Source organism: Cynocephalus volans, chromosome 3 (genome assembly GCF_027409185.1).
Source record: "Cynocephalus volans isolate mCynVol1 chromosome 3, mCynVol1.pri, whole genome shotgun sequence".
NCBI lineage: Eukaryota > Metazoa > Chordata > Mammalia > Dermoptera > Cynocephalidae > Cynocephalus > Cynocephalus volans.
The window spans coordinates 43,340,558-43,356,637 of NC_084462.1; the positions used below are offsets into that span (position 1 = coordinate 43,340,558).

Here is a 16,080-nt window from a genome sequence, read left to right on the forward strand (position 1 = left end):
CTCCTGTCTGTAAGACTACCTGACTACCCAAAAGAAAGCCATATCGGAGTGGGGACTGACCAAAACAGGCCATGTCTGAGTTGCAAAAAAGAAATGGCTCTCTCAACACCTTTGGGGCCATATGAGCTCCACTTAAATATGACTCTGGGAGTGTTTGCGACTCGCACCCTGCAGACTGGACCTTGTGGCAAAAGCCTATGAGCACCTCCCAGAGGTGACCATTGGGGTTTTGGACTAGAAAATATCCAGATGCTGCTGCTGGGTCCACGATATGTGATAGACAATTACTAGCATGTTATTTGGCATTAATTGAGACTGCTTTAGTGACTGAAGGAAATGAAATAATTATGAAACCTGAGATACCCATAATATCTTGGGTGATGTCAGAGAAACACTGTAATAAGGAAGGCAGTGCCCAGAAAATTTCCGTAATAAAATGGAAATGGTTTATACGGGATCATACACCTGAGAGAAGGCAAGGAGATACCCACCATATTCATGAGCAGGTAGCCTCTTTTCCTCTAGGTCCAACTCTGGAACCATCTGAGGAATTGCCAGGACCTGTTGCTTTCTGGACAGTGCCCTATCAACAGCTCTCACTTTACCAACAAAGAACTTCTTGGTTTATGAACGGTTGTTCCAGGTGAATGGACAGTGCTTTGTTTGGAAAACTGCTGAGCTGAGATCAGCAGATGGAAAGACTCTGATTGAAGAAGATAAAAATAAATCAGCTCAATGAGCTGACTTGCATGCTGTTTTCCTAACAGTTATGGCAGAATTGAGTGATGGTAAAAGCCCTTGTGTTTATGTTTTTACTGATTTGTGGGCAGTAGCCAAAGGCCAGGCCATATGGTCAAGTAGATTGGACAGTGGAGAACTGGACTATTAAAGGGATGCCTGTATGGGGCACAGCTCTATGGAAATCACTTTGGGAATTTAAGGGGCTTATTAAAGTAGGACATGTGGATGCCCCTCAGAAAAACCCCCTTCCAGGTTCAGAAGGAGATTGGAACCACCAAGTGGACCTTTTGGTACACTCCCTTGATATGGCCACCTGGGTCCGTGAAAAGAGTGGACATGGAGTGGGGAGCTGCAGCAATGCAGAGATGGGCCAGATCTAGGCACCTTGTTCTTGTATCCTCAGAGGACAACTTGCCAACAAGAACTGTTCTTTTGGTAAGAGAGACAAAGACTGCAGATGGCTGTGGAGAAGATTCCCTGAGGGACAGACCCCACACATAGCTGGCAAGTGGACTGCATTGGCGCAATGCTGGGAACCCCGCAGGGCTGTGAATGGGTCCTGACAGGAATAGATACTTACTCTGGACTGGGCTTTGCTTACCCAATGGTAGATGCAAACGCTCAAAATACAATTAAAGAATTGGAACAGAGGTTACTGTACCAGTTTGGGCTTCTGAGTTACATTCCTTCAGACCAAAGGAAACACTTTACTGCCCATAGTATCCAACAGTGAGCAAAGAAATACACCATCAATGGACATGTCATGTTGCACGTCATCCTCAGAGCAGTGATGTCATCGAAAGTTGGAATGGGCAGTTGAAACATTTGGTGTCTAAACAGAGGGGAGATAAATACATGAGGGGCTGGCTTACACGCCTCCATGAATGTGTTCTCACACTCAATATGAAGTGAGCTAAGGGCTGGTCCCCGCTAGATAGATTCCTCCACTTTTCTGGGGGATCTGGAGAAGAGGGAGTGGGGGAGGATGCTGGTACAACTCTACAATTCCCCACATCACCTAAACTTTCTCTTTTCCTGATACTGATGTGGTAGTTCCAGGACCAGGGATGCAACTGTGCTGCCGGAAGCGAGATGATTCCTAAGCAAAAAACTTTTAAACCTTTATGCCAAAATTCGTAAGGGCCCAACAAGGTAGATTGTGCCTCCACCCCATCTGGCAAAACAGCAAATGCCACCATGTTGCCTGGTGGCCAGAATAGCCCACTCATTCTCTATATGAATGGGAGTGGACTGAAGCGGAGGCACTTGCTAGACTAGTGTCACTGCCACCAATCTGTACCAGCACAGTGGCCAAATCTAATGTCCCTTCCAAAGGGGGAAATCTGGTAAAAATAATGAGAAGTGGAGAGAAGGAGAAATAATAGCTGAGGGTAAAGGAAAGAGTAAGTGGCTTATGCAGCAAGGGAAGTCCAACACTGTGTTAACACCTCAACAGGGGCCCAGAGCAAGAGGGCGATGTTAACTCTTAGCACAATTATTACCAGATGCCCAGAAAAGTGAAGCTGTATTTTTGCAGAGACCACCCCTGCTTTTGGAACCTGACTTGGTTGAATGACAGCCCGCAAACCTGAGTGACATCTCTCTGGGAGACGTTCTGGTCATAAGATATGATGAATTGGACCAAATGTTGATGACAAAGCGGAACCGTAGTAATGTGCCAGTATCTTTTGACTCCTGTTTTTCAAGCTACAGCTACTTTAAGGATATCATTTGGGAAGGAATTTCTGAGAACTGCTTCCTACTGGGACTTCAAACTGTGAAGTGCATGGCTCCTAACAGACTGATCACTATGTAACCGTAAACCTTGATGATCGAATGCTTAAAAAGTTTCCTGTTTATAATGGACAAAATATAATGGCATCATGCCCAACATGCCACAGGGTGCTTTACGCAAACACATATCACACTTGTTTTTGTGGATAGAGAGCTGTTGAGCAAAATAGGGAAAAACAATAGGTTCCTGATGGGATTAAAGCAGTGGGCATTACGTGGGGGATCTGAGTTCCCCTGGGGAATGGCCCCACCCTGAGACAGGGAAGGATGTGGGAGGCATTGTGGCACATTTAAATTAAGTTACATCTAGGTGTGACCACCATGTATCTAACCCTAGTATGGGGAACCCAATATTTTTGGGTGCAAGACATGTAACTGCATCCAGGCCATTAGTAATCAATGAAAACATGCATAGTAGGTTAAACAACACTGGCCCACAAGACAGAAAAGGGCCTTAAGGGAGATAGATGCAGGCTTAGCTACAGTGGGACAAGCTGAATTTGCTTTTAATAAGGAGTGGCATTCAGGGGAAACAGTTCATTAACTAGAATAGACCTATTACAGAGAGTTCTCTTCCAGGAAGAAGAAAGAAGAGGGGAGTCATCCTAGAAAGATAATGAGGCTATAGCAGAGTGAGCCAGGCAGACTCAACAAATAATGCTGGATAATGCTAAAATCCAGCATTGGGAAAAAGCCCATCCCCAGACCCAGCAGGGCCTCTTGACTGCAGTAGCTCTCCATCCTGGCCTCTGAGGCTCAAGAGGCACACCTATGGGAATCTTATGGCCCACCACACTTATGGAAGTTCTCTTGGGCACTTGTTATTTACATCGATGTATGACAACTGCCCTCACCCCCAGAATAGGATGAAATAAAACATATCCTGCAATATAGTTAGTAGGGATAGGAACTATTCTAAATACAACTCGTGTCCTCCCTATAGGAGGGAGATGGGGCCTGCTATATAATACAGTGGAAACCAGTCTCAGTACAAGCCTGTGAGATGAGACAAGGTGACTGGCTTTGTCCCCAATTAACTTGGAATCCAGAAATGACCAAGTCATGGCCAGTTGTAACAACACCTGTCAATAATATCTGGTGTACGGGCAAAGATAGATTCTATCGGGAAGGCAAAACAAATACCTCTGTAACTCTCACTGATCTGCTCTGCAATGAAACTGAATTACAGATGGTCCCCGGCTTAGGATGGTTTGCCTTAAGATTTTTTTTTTGACTTTATGATGGATGCTATTTGACTTAAAATCCTAAATTGAAAATATCATTAAGTGGAAAACACACTTTCAACTTACGATGGGTTTATCTAGACAGAACCCCATTGTGAGTTGAGGAGCCTCTGTATGCCATGATCACACTGTAGTATGGTATAATACTGGTGTCCTTGGTAAGATTCAACTTCTTTGTGTAAATAAGTCATAATAATACTGACACTGATGATCAAATGTATTGGAAAATTGAGTTAAAGCCTCCTTCGGATGTGATAGCATTTTCTTTCTCAGGCTTGAGAAGTAAGTGAACTAGCTAACAGTCAACTGATTTATGTGCTAAATGGTTTTGCATAAGTTTATCATAAGGTACAAATAACAGTGTATCAAGCGGGGGGAGGGGGATGAATAACAAAGCTAGTACAAGAATACGAAAATGTTTATAATGGCTTCATAGGGCTGAGTAATCATTTCTTTAACTATGTCCCTACCCCACATTGGCTTCTCCAAATGTTAGGCATATTTGTGTTGGTCCTATTGCTATATCCTATAAATGCTACAACAAACGTAAGTGCTCCAATAGGTAGAGAGCATTGTTTTGCTATAAGGGATCCCTCTTTGAAAACTGGGGGATGGCTTGCGATATATGATGTGTATGATTTTCGTCCATGATTCCTCTCAGCTCCTGTAAGCCTGTTGTTTTATTTCCTAGGTGACTAGGGCAAATAGCATATCTTTTGTTAAAATGTTTGGTCTTTTGTCCTGGGTTCCTGAAATAGCTCCAGAACAGTTCCAGAGCAATAAAGGTAAAAGACAGTCTTCTATTATTTATAACAAACCTTTTTCAACCACATCTGTGTTTATATTAATGAGGCAATTTTTGGAAAGTCAGGATGGCCACAGGATGGGGGGCTGACTGCCAGGGGAATCAGCCTTGTACTCAGAGGGTTGGAACTTTTAGACCCACCCCCAACCTCCAGGAAGGGGAGTGGGGCTGAAGGTTAAGTTGATCACCAGTGGCCAGTGGTTTAATCAGTCGTGCCTACACAATGAAGCTTCTATAAAAACCCAAAAGGGACAGGGTTCAGGGAGCTTCTGAATAGCTGAACACTCAGTAGCATGCCCAAAGAGGTCATGGTGTTGGGAAAATTCAAAATTAAAATTTGTTATGTGCTTGTGCAGTGACCCTGTATGTAACTATGCTTATCTACCAGGGTCCCCAGAAGTCAGCCCAGTTAATAATCAGCTGCCTGCTCAAGTCACGTGAATTTGGAGAAACCGAAATTTAAAGAGCCAGCCTAACCTGCCTATAAAAAGCCTTGAAAGATTCAGGGTGGGATCCCAGGATTTCAGAAGGTGAGTTCACCTAGGCCCCACTAGCATAATAAACATTCTGACTCTCCTTCCCTCCAAGGGTCAGGGGCTTCCTTGCCGCGTCTGTTCCATAGCAATGGAAGCGCCACCCCACTTCTCTCATACCTCGCCCTATGCATCTCTTCATCTGTATCCTTTGTAATATCCTTTCTAATAATCTGGTTTGTAAGTGTTCCCTGAATTCTGTGAACTGATCTAGCAAATTAATTGAGCCCAAGGAGGGAGTCTTGGAAACCTCAATTTATAGCAGGTCAGTCAGAAGCACAGGTAAAAGAACCTGAGGCTTGTGACTGGCATCTGGAGTGAGGAGCAGTCTTGTGGGACTGAGTTCTCAATCTGTGTCACCTGCTATCTCCAGGTAGATGGTGTCAGAATTGAATTGAGTTGGAGGATACACAGCTGGTGTCTGCTGCAGAATTGATTGCTTGCTTGCTGGTGGGGGAAATCCCCACATAAATGGTATCAGAAACATGTTGCCCCAGAGTACAGTGGGAGAAACTGGGTTTTTTTTTTTTCCATTCGTGACCCCAATGCTTTTGGTTTTTTCCAGTGTCTGTAAGGGTCATTTTCAATCTATGTCTTAAAGTTTACAACCTTTCAGACTGATTATCACAAACCACTCTTATCAGAGAATCTGGGTCCCACCATGATCAGAAACAGCCCATTTTCCCCCGAAAATTAATTTATTGGCATTTCACTTTAGTTTGTGTGCTAAAATGATTGAACCATACGAAGTTTGCCTTTTTTGGTAGGTTGAAAATGGCCAAATAGCAATTTTGTTCTCATTTGTGGTCAAATTTAAGGACTTAATAATGACCTGTAGGAATATTATTGGAAGTATTTTTGGTGCTACAGTATTGAAGTAAAAATAATTCTATTTGTTGCTGAAGTTTTTAATAGTAGAGTTGAGCAATTTTAGTTAAAACCTAAAATATTCTAATTTTTAAATGTCAGTAGTTCTATTGAAAAAATGTTATTGTTATAGCTAAAATATAGAGTAACATACGTATAATGCAATTAGACTTTGAAGTAGAACATGAATACTAATTTCTGATGTGTGACAGACCCAATATGCCAGACAGTTAAGGAGGTGATTTTATTACACTAACGGGAAACCTCTCAAAGAGGAGTATGAAAAGGTAGAGTTTTATAAAACAAGAGTCATTGAGGAAGGGTGGAGATGGGTCCTATCTGGGAAGATGGAGGATGAAGCCGTCCTTTCTGGTTAGCCCTTTCTTGGAATACAAACGAGTACAGTGCTTCTTAACTATCCCTGCTTTCTGGGAGCACAGGGCTCAGGAAAAGTTTTACATTGTCACATGGAACAAGGTTGCCGATATTTATGTTAATCAGTTGTGTTAGATACACACCACAGTTTGAAAATAGGATTCATAGAAAACTTATTAGAAGTTTATTCATAACTTTAAAATTTATAGGTTTCTTGATATTTATTTCTGTACTAAAGGACTAAATAAAACAGGGCAGCTTTGTCTTATTGGGGGTGATTAGCAATTGAAATTTCTTGGAAGCTAAATAAAGGGAAGTCTTTGGAGAGAGAGGTTAAAGACCAAGGCTAGGGTAGTAGGGCATATTGTAGAAAGAGACCCAATAAAAGTCTTTTCCTATGAGGAAGGAGGTTAAAGATGGGCAGGGCATGTATAAATGGGTCAGGATAGAGAAGGGAAGTCTGGATTTTGTTACACGGTAAATTTTAAGAGGACAAAATCATGACCCATATAAAATAAACACATATCAAAGATTTTATTTAACTCATTAATTACTGAGGGAACTAGGCAAAACACTTTTAAAGGAGGAGTGAGCCATGAATCTATATGGAGTAAAGGAATGTTAAAATGAGTTTACAAATGAGAGCAAAACTGGCTTTTCTCACTGTGGGGGGCATTACCCCTCCAGCAGACAATTATTGGCATATGTTTAGACAAGAACTATTTGCTTTGCTGTCGGTTATCTACAATTTAGGGGTATAAGAGGATACTCAGTAATCTCTTTTGCTTATGCCAAAGTCTTAAGTTTTTCCTTGCCATATTCCCTCTGTAGTAACTGCATGCTTCCTCTGATATTTATCCACCAGATGACCGTCCATATTCTCTGCTTTAAAAGCCATGTCTGACCCTAAATGTCCTTTCCCACCACCCCCTCTTCCTGGTCTCCATCATATCACAAGAATTCGGGACCACCAGAATGTCTAAATTTGCATTCAGCTACAAGTAGTTTTGCTCATGTGTATTGCTTTTGCTTGACATCTTGTCTTTTTCTTGGGATGGCATTTTTTACATTTTTATTTAATGTTATAAGTGATGGCCATGAGTTCTTGCTATTATCATATAATTTTAACTTGGAACTTAATCAGCAACAGCCATAATATAGTTGGACCGTATAACAATCGGACTGTAGGTTTTCATCTATAAATCAGAGGTGAAGTTTAATGAATTTGAATTAGCCCAGTGTTTCTCAGCTGGGGAAGTTTTGCCCCCCAAGGGACATTTGAAAATGTCTGCAGACTTATGGTTGTCAAAATCTGGTGATGAGGTGGAGAATGCTTTGGTCATGTAGAGGGTAGAAGTCAGGAATGCTGCTAAACATGCTACACTGCACAAAACCGCTCCCCCATTGCTAGGCTATGTGGCTCCAAATGTTAATAGTGCCAGGGTTGAGAAACCCTGATAGCCCATTGAAAAATGTTGCAGGAAAGCTTAAGTCTCTGCTGTGATAAAATGTAAAATAACTTTATGCTCTTAAATCTAAGCATACATTTTATTGTTATGGTCTTAAAATAATGTTCTTATTACGATTTTCTATTTTAGAAATTAAGCAATCAGCAGTACCTTCAACTTGAGACTTAGTGATTAAGTGAAAACAGTTGACTTTCCCTTGTAATGCATGCATAATACTTATAACTTTTAAATTATGTTTCCTATTTTAGGTTTTACTGAAGACACATCTTAGAGACTTGTCGCATTTCTAAGATGTCAATATTTACAATTTGGAGTTGTCAGCCTTCTTCAAAGATAACGTTTTGGAAATCAAAATGACAGTGTTCTCTGAAGTTTTAGAGCAGTTATACGAGAAGGTCCTGCTTGGAGCGGCACTTGAAAATGACAGCCATGATTACATCTTTTACCTTGACCCAGCATTTTCAGATCAAGATCGCTCAACAGCCACCTCCTCAGAAAGGCCAAACACCTGTGGTGTCCTTAGCACGCATCAGCCACTCCCTGTCAGTGTGGCTACCACTGCTGTAGCACCTGCATGTCTGGAGAGCAACTCTCAAGTGCCCAGTGCCCGAGAAATAATGCTCCTTCAGTTAACAGTGATCCAAGTGATGATAACCAAGACACTGTCCATTGAAACTGAGTTTCTTGCAAAGGAGAAATACAAAGATATTATTACAATTCTTTTAGAATCAGCTGAAGTCGATTCTAAATTAGTAAGCCATTTATTATTTCTTTTAAAGATCTAGATGTTTAAAGTGAAAGTTTTAAAAACATTCAGCAATCGTGTTTAAATGTATTTGTTTTCTTATAGCTCCGTATGTTCCAGAATTCAGATAAGTTGTTATCTCACATGGCTGCCAAGTGCCTTGCATTGCTTCTCTGTTTCCAGTTGAGAGAAAAGGTAAGATAAGTAATCATGTTACTATTTCTTTAGTAGTTTAAAATGGCTCTTTGACATTTAATTTTACCCTTCAAATATTTGTATTAATAGAATATTTGCTCACATAATAGCATGTAAATCCACAAAAATGTAAGAATGGAATAATGTAGTGGTGGCTTGTATCAAGGATTAGACTCTGAAATATGTTGTAAGTCATAATAAATCAGATTCTTAACCTGAGAGGTAGGTTTCACATCAGAGAGTTCATAACGTTCTTCAGCTTCTCAGAGGAATAGGTAGACCCCTCCCCCCAAAAAAGTTTTGAGATGAAGCCCATTCTCACAGGTTTAATATAAATAAAATTCTGAGAATGATCCTCAGCATAATGAAAAACAATTCAGATAAATTCAGAATCGGGTTTTTCTATTATCTCTGAATTAGTTAATAAACAAATCTAAGCATCTACTAACTTCTTTCAGCTATAATTGCTTGTTTCTTTCTTAAAATAGCATTTTTTTCCTAAATATAAAAGATAATGCTCATAGTAGAAAATTTGGAAAATGGGACAAAGTATAAAGAATAAAATAAAAACTACACATCATTTCACCACCTAGAGATAACACTGCAAATATTTTCATGCTTCATTTTGATCCTTTGTCTCTTTGGCATATTGAATTTCTTGACTTAAAGAATATTAGGACATTTCTGTTTCTTGTTGTTTTACCAAATATTATGCTTTTTTTGTGAGTAAACAGTGTTGTTTGCAGTTGTATTGTGTGTAGTAAGTAATTTATAATTGTAAAAAAAATATATTATAACTACTTTTTAAATTTTCTCACTTGTAGATAACATTAAGTAATTCCTGGATTACTTTTTGCCAGAAAAATCTTTCTGAATACTCTGAGAGTGATAATGTAGTATACTGCCTCTGGACTCTTACAGCTGTGATAAAAGAAATCTTTAAAGATACATGTTTACAAAAAACAGGTACGAATTACATTGCCCCATAAGCAATCATTATCTAGCTTCCAGGAGCATTATATTTATAATAAAGAATACACCTTATTTTGTAATATCTGAATGAAGTATGAAAAACTAAAGAATCTCTCCTCATATGTTTTGATTGAGGATAACCTTTTTAAATAGAAAAAAATTATAAGGAGAAAATTAAAGCTTTTTTAAAATATTTGTTTTAATTTATTTTTTCCTTAATTGACCCATGATAATTGTATGTATTTATGGAGTACAATGTGATATTTGTGTATATTTATACAGTGTGCAATGACCATATCACGGTATTTAGCATATCCATCATCTCAAACATTTATCACCTCTTTGTGTTGGAAACATTCAAAATCCTCTCAATTAGCTACTTGAAGTTATATAGTAATTTGTTGTTGATTATAGTCACCCTATATTGCTATAGAACACTAGATCTTATTCTTCCTATCTCTCTGCAATTTTGTATTTATTGAACACCCTCTCTCCATGTCCCCTCTCACCTCTCCTTACCAGTCTTCAGTAACCATTATTCTACTCTCTACTTCTATGAGATCAATGTTTTTAGCTTTTACATATGATTGAGGACATGCTGTATTTTTCTTTCTGTGCCTGGCTTATTTCACTTAACATGATTTTCACAAGCTCATCCATGTTGTGAATGGCAGAATTTCATTCTTTTTTATGGCTGAGTAGTATTCCATTGCGTTTATACACCACATTTTCTTTATCCAGTCATCCACTGATAGACATTTAGGTTGGTTCCAAATCTTGGCTGTTGTGAACAGAGCCATGATAAACATGGGAGTGCAGGTATCCCTTCGACATGTTGATTTCCATGGATATATACCCAGAAGAGGGATTGCTTTATCATAGGATAGTTTTATCTGTAGTTTTTTGAGAAACCTCCATACTGTTTTCCACAATGGCTGTAGTAATTTACATTTCCACCAAAAATGAATAAGAGTTCTCTTTTCTCTGCATTTGTTATTTTCTGTCTTTTTGATAATAGCCGTTCTAACTGGGATGAGATGATGTCTTCTTATAGTTTTGATTTGCAGTCTCTGATGATTAGTGATGTTGAGCATTTTTTCTATACCTGTTGGCCATTTGTATGTCTTCTTTTGAGAGATGTCTGTTCATCTCCTTTGCCCATTTTTAAATTTGTTTTTTTACTATTGAGTTGTTTAATTTCCTTTTGTATTCTGGATATTAATCCCTTGTGAGATGCATAGCTTGCAAATATTTTCTCCCATTTTGCAGGTCGTCTCTTTGCTGTGTTGGTTCTTTTCTTTACTGTGCAGAAGCTTTTTAGTTTGATGTAATCCCACTTGTTTATTTTTTAAAGCTTTTCATTATTGTATATCCCTTACATAGTCTGATGCTATTAATATTTGTAAAATGAATGTTAACCATGGTTATTAGCTGTTAATGTGTATATGCTCATGTGTTCATGTTAGACGTAAACACCAAATATATTTTTTCATCTTATAAAGTGATGATTATAAAAATTAACTTGTAAAATTATGTTTTAAGAGGTCTTTGTTTTTCCTGTTGTCTATAATTACCATTTCTGTAATTGCAGAAATTCTAAAGCAGTTCCTGGCTCCTTTTGATACTATTTTTGAAGTGTCTTACAATTCCTTATTTTCTGAACATTTTGAAAATGTCCATGATACTTCTAAATTAATAAACAGCTTGATGTGTTTCCTGGAATTACTTGAACTTCTCATAGCCTCCAGAATCTACATGAAGTTACATTTCACTTGCCAGAGGATTTTATTTTTGAAGCCTTCTTGTGTGCTAGACATTATTACGTGGCCTATTCAGGCATTTGTCAAAAGGAAGTTCATCATATTCATCAAAAAGTGTATTCTCTATAAAGTGGGTGAAGATCTCTTTCAAGCAACTATGCCTGCCTTAATGCCAGGAGACCATCATTTAGACATGGACATGTTGGCTTTAGCTAATGCTGTTTTGCAGGCTGTGAATTTGGGGTTGTTGAAGACATTGTCTGTTCATGGAAAACCTTCCTTCTTTGGAGGTGATGAAGTTCAGCCTGGATGTGAACATATCTCTGGTCCAGATCATGTGATCCTTAGAGCAGTGAGCTTACTTATAGTGAAATCCTTAGAAATCAGGTTTCAAAATTGTACTTCAGCAAATGAAATAAAAGGTAATTCTCTGAGTTCCTTTTTCATGCAAAGAAATGTATAATTATTTACTTAAGTAAAATAATTCATAATTATCAAATGTCAGGACTAATATAAATTTCAGTAATTTAAGCTGTATGTTATCCTTGTTTATAATTTATTAAATTTTCTTCAGAGAGAGAGAACTAGAATTACTTTAAGTAACATGTCAGCTTTTTGTGGCTAAACTGAGTTTGTATGGCATAATAAATGACTTAAGTTAAAAAAAAGTTGCTCTTGAGTCATCTCAAAGTGATAGAAGTCGATTCATATTCAAATATTTGTAGTATTTTATTCGTATTATCTTTCATAAAATTAGTATACTTACTAGTGTAGATTATCGATAATTAGAAATTGAATTGAAATGTGTGAGATGTTATATTGAGGAAATTGCCGCATGTTAACATTAACATTATAACATTTTAACATTAGTTATAATTCTGTGCAGTTATAATTTACAACAGTAGGTGGCATCTGTTATATAATTCAGTTTTAAATTACAGTTAAAACTCCCCTAAACCTTTCTGATTTTTGTGCTTAATAGTAGTAACTTCCTTTAATGCTTTAAACAAAAAATACATGATTCTGTTATTTTGAAGGCAGAATTATGTTTGTTTGGTTGAATTGTTGCCTCTAGTAACAGTCAGCTGTGGCACCCAGTGAAGTGATCTCTGTTGTCTACTCATTCATACATGCTTTTAGCAAGAAAGCACCTAGCTTTTATTTCTCTGAGATAGTTATTTGGCAGTTGTGGCAAACAGATGATCTGGCTGTATATTTTAAATGTATGCTCTTGGGTGAGTCACTTTTTTTCACTGAGCCACTGTTTCCTCACTTGCAAAATAGAAATACATAATCCCCAACTCATGGGACTTTTTGAAAGTGTGAATTGTGATAATGCATTTTAAATACTTTAGACACTATAAATTTATATATAGACAAGATATTATTAATACATTCATAAACTGTTGCCTGCACTTTGAAATTTGCATTTTTTGAAGTTGATTTACAGAGGTTCATGTCTGAGTTACTGACCTTCTTAAAGCCTCACCTTCCACCCTCTCTGCAATTACACAATACATGTGAATGGCTGTCTAGGGTCTTCATAGAACAAGATGATGACATGCTAGAGGCTGCTAAAGCATCAATGGGCATCTACCTAAAGTTGACCAGGTTAGTATATTTTCAAGTAATTATTGGGCTACATACAAGCCAGGAAATAAAACATTTCTGAAAATGTGCTGGGCATATTATTTACTTTTCATCATTGGGGGAAAAATATCTTGTGTTTCCTAAGTTCCAATTCCCTTCTTTAACCCTGCCTTGCATGAAAATGAAATTACATTTGTATTATTATGAAAACTTGGCTAGCTAGGCAGATCAGGCTAGTAGAACTAGACTGGGATCTGAAAACATGGGTTCCTGTTTAGTCTCCACCTCTGTTTTACCTGTGTGAGTAGGAGTTAGGACGCTTCTCTGAATATTAATTGATGTTTAAGACCTCTTTTCACCTCTAAGACTTACTTTTCTTTATTAAGCTTTTATCAGATGATTTTTGCCTTTTTAAAGGTGAGTACAAACTTGTAAATAATCAAAGGAAGTGTTCCAAATTTTCATTTTAATATACGATTGAATTTGGTCAGATACCTTCTTGAGGCAAATATCTGAAATTGGTTATGAAGTTATGTTACTAAAGATGTTTTATACTGATTCTGTTTCTGCTTTAGTAAAACAGCCATAGTTTGGGTAGTATCTTCCTGTGGCAAATATCTATAATTGGTTACGAAGTTAATAACTGATGACCTTTTCCACTATTTCTGCTTCTGCTTTATTAAAACCCTAAAGTATTTGCTTTATTTCCATTTCTCTCTTGGCCTGGGAGAAAGGGATTTCTTACTAATGATTGGCAGCGCAGTATTTTTCAGCCAGTACTTACTTGTATTAAGACACTGCTGGCAATGGTTGCTTTCAGACTGTGTTTGGGACCAATTTTTAAACGGTTCTAATCAAGAACACAGAATTCCTGCATGTGATTTGAATGAGGCTCAAAAATGGTCAAATACAAATTCAGTCTGAAAATGCACATGCCTATAAGAGTATAACTTAATTGTACTCAAAGTAGGCTTCTTACTCCTCAGGAAAGAGGAAGTCTCTGAGCTAAATTCACTTTGTATATGAATTTCTTGCTTTCTTAACTTTAGTTCAATGTGTCCAGAGAGGCATGTACTTGTGGCATATGTATTTTTTAAAAATGTAGCTGTACTAGTTAAGATTTTTTGGTTGTAAATGATAGAAAGCAACTCAAACTAGTTTAAGCAAAAAACAGAATTTATAGGGTCATAATTGGGAATTCTAAGAGGTCAAGTTGGCACTGGGTATAACAGTCTATACAGGGATTCAAATCATGTCATTGATTATTTATCTATCTCACATCTCTGAATTCATTCTCTGGCATGGCCATCAGCTGCTCCAAGCATACATCAGCCTTACTCTCATAATCTTTCATAGCTCTAGCAAAAGTTCCAGTGGGGGAGATCTGATTAGCCCACTTAGGTCACAGATCCTTGTCAGAACCAGCTATTGTGGCAAGAGCATGGGGTACTCTGGTCAGTCTGAGTCACAAACCCACCCCTGTTGAGTAGGCTCCAGCCCCCTCTTACCACATGGAATCAGTTACCTGTTAAGAATGAGGAATTCTGATGTCAGGATAACTGAAGACTTTTGTTGGGCAGACCAGAACTAGAACAACCAAAGTCAGTGGACTTTCTTTTCTTGAATCAGATGTATTCAGAGTTTGTGAGGAAAGGAGTTGGTTTTGAATTTTTTCTTTTAAAGTAATGCATTGATTAAAAAGTAATCTAATAGGTGAATTTATGGGGTGTGAATTGTATCTGTTAAACCTGTTATTTTTATAAAAAATGATTAATCTGAGTTCTCCATTATTTTCATTTTCAGAGAATGTGAAGCTACTGAAAAGCTGACCCAAGAAAAAGAAATGTGGAACCATCACACACATGAAAATGGCTATAATCCTCACTGTATTTTCTTATTCTTCTTAAAAAATATAGGATTTGATTCTACAGTTCTTCTTGACTTTTTGATTTCATCAGAAACCTGTTTTCTTGAATATTTTGTGAGGTATTTAAAATTATTGCAAAAAGACTGGAATAATTTTTTCACCATTTGCAAGTACTTTGATGCAACTGAATCTAAATGTGGCATAAATATTTGTAATTTTGTTCCCTCACTTATCCAAGACAGAAGCGCCAACCAAACAACACCTCATCGTTTGACTGCTCTTGATAGTCACATAAATGCTTCTTCTTGGGTCTCCTGGGCTTCTGAACCACTGAACCAGGTTATGATGTCCAAGAAGACCCACACCATCGGGGCTCACGGTCTCTCTTCCTTCCATGCTTCTCAAAGTCTGGTAGATTATGACAGCTCTGATGATTCTGAAGTGGAATCCACAGACCAGTGTTTAGCAAACAGTAAACAGACATCTTTACAACAAGAAACGGTTAAGAAAATTCAGGACACAGCTGGGACAAGTAGGGATGAAAAAGAACTTATCCTAGAGCCTCAGTCAGGGTCTCTAGTTCCAGAAGAGTCAAATACTCCCTTCTCCATTGACTGTGAAGTAATCCCACATGATAATGTCTCTGATGTGGGAATATTTTATAGAGTAGTCAAGTGCTTGGAAGAACTACAAGGTGCCATTTACCGTTTGCAAAAGAAAAATCTATTCCCTTATAATCCCGCTGCACTTTTGAAGTTGTTAAAACATATAGAGGCAATATATAATAAAAGTATGAACCCTTTGTAAAACAATGAGTGACGTTTTATTTCCAGGACCTATTTTTCCTTCATATAAATTGTGCCTCGATCAGATAATAGTGTAAAAATAAATTACTGCAAAAGGGCTTTCTAAATCAGGTTCTTTCATTTTACCGTATTGGTAGCAGCTGCATGACTGAAAAAGAGACATCAAATGAAAAGTCACTTGGTATAGTTGTATACCACTTGAAATTTATGGTAGTTCAAACTTACACAAAATTTGGGGATGATTATTGTATTAGTTTCCTATAGGGCTGCTGTAACAAGTTACCACATACTGGGTGGCTTAAAACACCTGAAGTTTA

The 16,080-nt window shown here is 37.8% G+C and overlaps 1 protein-coding gene across 2 annotated transcripts in view; it reads left to right on the forward strand.

Moving 5' to 3' along the window:
- The window catches only part of LINS1 (lines homolog 1), a 32,187-nt gene extending 16,418 nt beyond the window's left edge, over nucleotides 1-15,769 (forward strand). Inside the window, exons 2-8 of one of the 2 annotated variants that reach the window (XM_063091049.1) lie at nucleotides 4,973-5,114; nucleotides 8,077-8,580; nucleotides 8,679-8,768; nucleotides 9,593-9,734; nucleotides 11,332-11,922; nucleotides 12,940-13,111; nucleotides 14,894-15,769. In XM_063091049.1, the coding sequence (XP_062947119.1) occupies nucleotides 8,182-8,580; nucleotides 8,679-8,768; nucleotides 9,593-9,734; nucleotides 11,332-11,922; nucleotides 12,940-13,111; nucleotides 14,894-15,764 (2,265 nt within the window). In that variant the 5' untranslated portion in view covers nucleotides 4,973-5,114; nucleotides 8,077-8,181 and the 3' untranslated portion in view covers nucleotides 15,765-15,769. The remainder of the gene's footprint in view (nucleotides 1-4,972; nucleotides 5,115-8,076; nucleotides 8,581-8,678; nucleotides 8,769-9,592; nucleotides 9,735-11,331; nucleotides 11,923-12,939; nucleotides 13,112-14,893) is intronic. The other variant, XM_063091050.1, reaches the window with a different exon arrangement.
- Nucleotides 15,770-16,080: the final 311 nt, after the last annotated feature.